Source organism: Hevea brasiliensis, chromosome 9 (genome assembly GCF_030052815.1).
Source record: "Hevea brasiliensis isolate MT/VB/25A 57/8 chromosome 9, ASM3005281v1, whole genome shotgun sequence".
Lineage (NCBI taxonomy): Eukaryota > Viridiplantae > Streptophyta > Magnoliopsida > Malpighiales > Euphorbiaceae > Hevea > Hevea brasiliensis.
The window spans coordinates 25,504,709-25,507,174 of NC_079501.1; the positions used below are offsets into that span (position 1 = coordinate 25,504,709).

The 2,466-nt window shown below is 34.8% G+C and overlaps 1 protein-coding gene across 1 annotated transcript; it reads right to left on the reverse strand.

Annotated features, from left to right (window-relative positions):
• Positions 1–251: 251 nt before the first annotated feature.
• LOC110666047 (probable aquaporin TIP2-2) lies at positions 252–1,559 on the reverse strand. The gene is made up of 3 exons (XM_021826403.2): positions 1,362–1,559; positions 1,023–1,273; positions 252–854 (listed from the first exon to the last, which is right to left on the reverse strand). The coding sequence occupies exons 1-3, from the start codon at positions 1,486–1,488 to the stop codon at positions 480–482; spliced, it is 753 nt and encodes a 250-aa protein (XP_021682095.2). The 5' UTR covers positions 1,489–1,559; the 3' UTR covers positions 252–479.
• Between the last annotated feature and the right edge of the window lie 907 nt (positions 1,560–2,466).

A 2,466-nucleotide genomic window follows, 5' to 3' on the forward strand; every position in this document is an offset into this window, starting at 1 on the left:
TTATGTGCGCGGGACCTTCATCGAATAAAGTGTGTAATCACATTTTCACAACATTCTGTCTATTCATGCTTGTCCTAGTTGCCAAAAAAAAAAAAAAATGTATACATAGAGACAAAGCTCTCACATACTATAATCAGAACTTCAAATGAAATCAATCCCAGAAGACGCCTGTTGTTTGTGCTCTTAATCATTTCTTGAAATTCTTTTCTTTTCCATGGAGAATGATGTGGGCATATCAAATAACAGTGATCTTGAAAGCATTTATATATACCAGCCAATCATTTAATAAAAAACAATAACCACACAAATAAAAACAACTAAATGAAAAATATAATAACAAGAAGATTTGAAAACTCAATTTGGATTTTATTATTTACATTTTCATTATTATGAAGTACAAAGCACACTCTCTTCAAGCCCACACCCAAAAGTAAGAAACCAGATGAGACACAGAAGCAAGCAAAATGCCAACAGCTAATTTAGGCATAGTCTTCAGAAGATGGGGCTGGGATGTATGACCCAATGAAAATTTGACCATAAACAAGCCCAGCCAGCCCGCCACCAATTAATGGACCAACCCAGTAGATCCAGTTCTCTGAGAAGTCTCCGCTTACCACAGCTGGGCCAAATGATCGGGCTGGGTTCATCGATCCGCCGCTAAATGGACCGGCAGCTAAGATGTTTGCACCAACTATGAACCCAATTGCAATGGGTGCTATAATTCCCAAATTGCCCTTCTTGGGGTCAGCAGCTGTGGCATAAACCGTGTACACCAGTGCAAAGGTTATGATAATCTCCATTATTACTCCTTCAAAAGCATTCATGCCGGATGCAACTCCATGGGTTGGGACACTCTGCCAAATTGAAGAATTTTCTTCATTTAATCATTTTTGTAAAGGTCACTAGAAATAAGTTCTTTAAATATACACCGAATCAAAAGAAGGAAATATAAAATTTTATTTTATTTTAAATATTTGTCTGAGTAAATATGTTTGAATAAGAGAATAACTAATCTAATATACCTTGCCATTAGTCACGAATTGGAGGAGGAGACAGGCCACGATGGAGCCAAGGCACTGGGCTATCCAATAGAAAATGCCAGTTAAGATGGTGATGTTGCCTCCAACAGCCAATCCAAAGGTGACAGCTGGATTCAAGTGTCCCCCTGAGATGTTGGCTGCAATGGCTACCCCAACAAACAGTGCAAAAGCATGAGCCACGGCCACAGCCACCAGGCCAGGTGGGTCTAGAGCTGCGTCTGCTGTAAGCTTACCTAAAAACAAAATTCTTATTAATTTAATTACATTAACAATACGACTAAATAATTTTTTAATTATTATTATCATAATTATTTTACTTACTGTAAGCAATAGCAGAACCAACACCAGCAAAAACGAAAAGAAGAGTAGCAATGAACTCAGATAGATAGGCCTTGATGGAACCAATACTGAAAGAGTCTCCGATACTGCCAACAGCTATCATCGGCATCTTCACTAGCCAGTTCAGTTGTTTTTGCACTATTCGCTATAGCTCGAGACCCGATTAGAATGTATGTTATATATCCCACAAGCATGCTTATATACAAATATACATAGGCATATACATATTAGGAATTCTCGGAGTAGGTTCTGTAAGAAACTAAGAATGATCACTGCCGGCACCGACCATGGGGCCCATATTACCTCTTGGCACTGTATCATTGGGAGGCGACGACCGCCATTTATTTGATTAATCATCACTTTTATCAACATTATGAAGGCCAGACAGTTAACTTAATTAGTAATTAATGAAACATTGACGATGTAGTGTATATATATATTGCATTATATTAATGATTATGGCCTAATGTCATTTTCCTTGTATTAAACTGAATAGAGAAATGGGGGCTTTAGCCTCCATCCATCTCCGGTTGCGATTAACAAAAATTTAAAATTATTTTAAAGATATTAAATTTAATTTTAAATTAATTTTTAATATTTTATAACAAATGTATTTAAAAATATATTAATCTTAAAATAGTTATAACAATAATATGATATAAATTCTTAATAGTATGGATCAAAGAGTTGGTGCTGTTATAGGTTTAGGTTTTATCTCATCATGATGATCATTGATTATTCAAAGATTGATGATTGTGATGCACGTTGCTGGCAATCCATTCCAAAGCTCTACTAATGTAGGATGATTTCTTTGAGTTTCATTAATTCTCTCTTCTTTTGAGACCATTTCAATATTCAACTCTTTTGTTTCATGAAGGATCCAAATTAGTATGATAACTTAATTACTTTTTCCTTTAAAAAACTTTTTTTTTTTTTTGGTTGGGGGAGGGAGAGTTGAAGAATGAGTCAGAAGTCATCAAGCATTATAATTAATGGGCCAATTGAAAAATAATTAAATAAAACTTTAACACAATTTTATTACATTCCTTTTAATCTTAACATAATCAGTCAAATTTTTAAAATACAT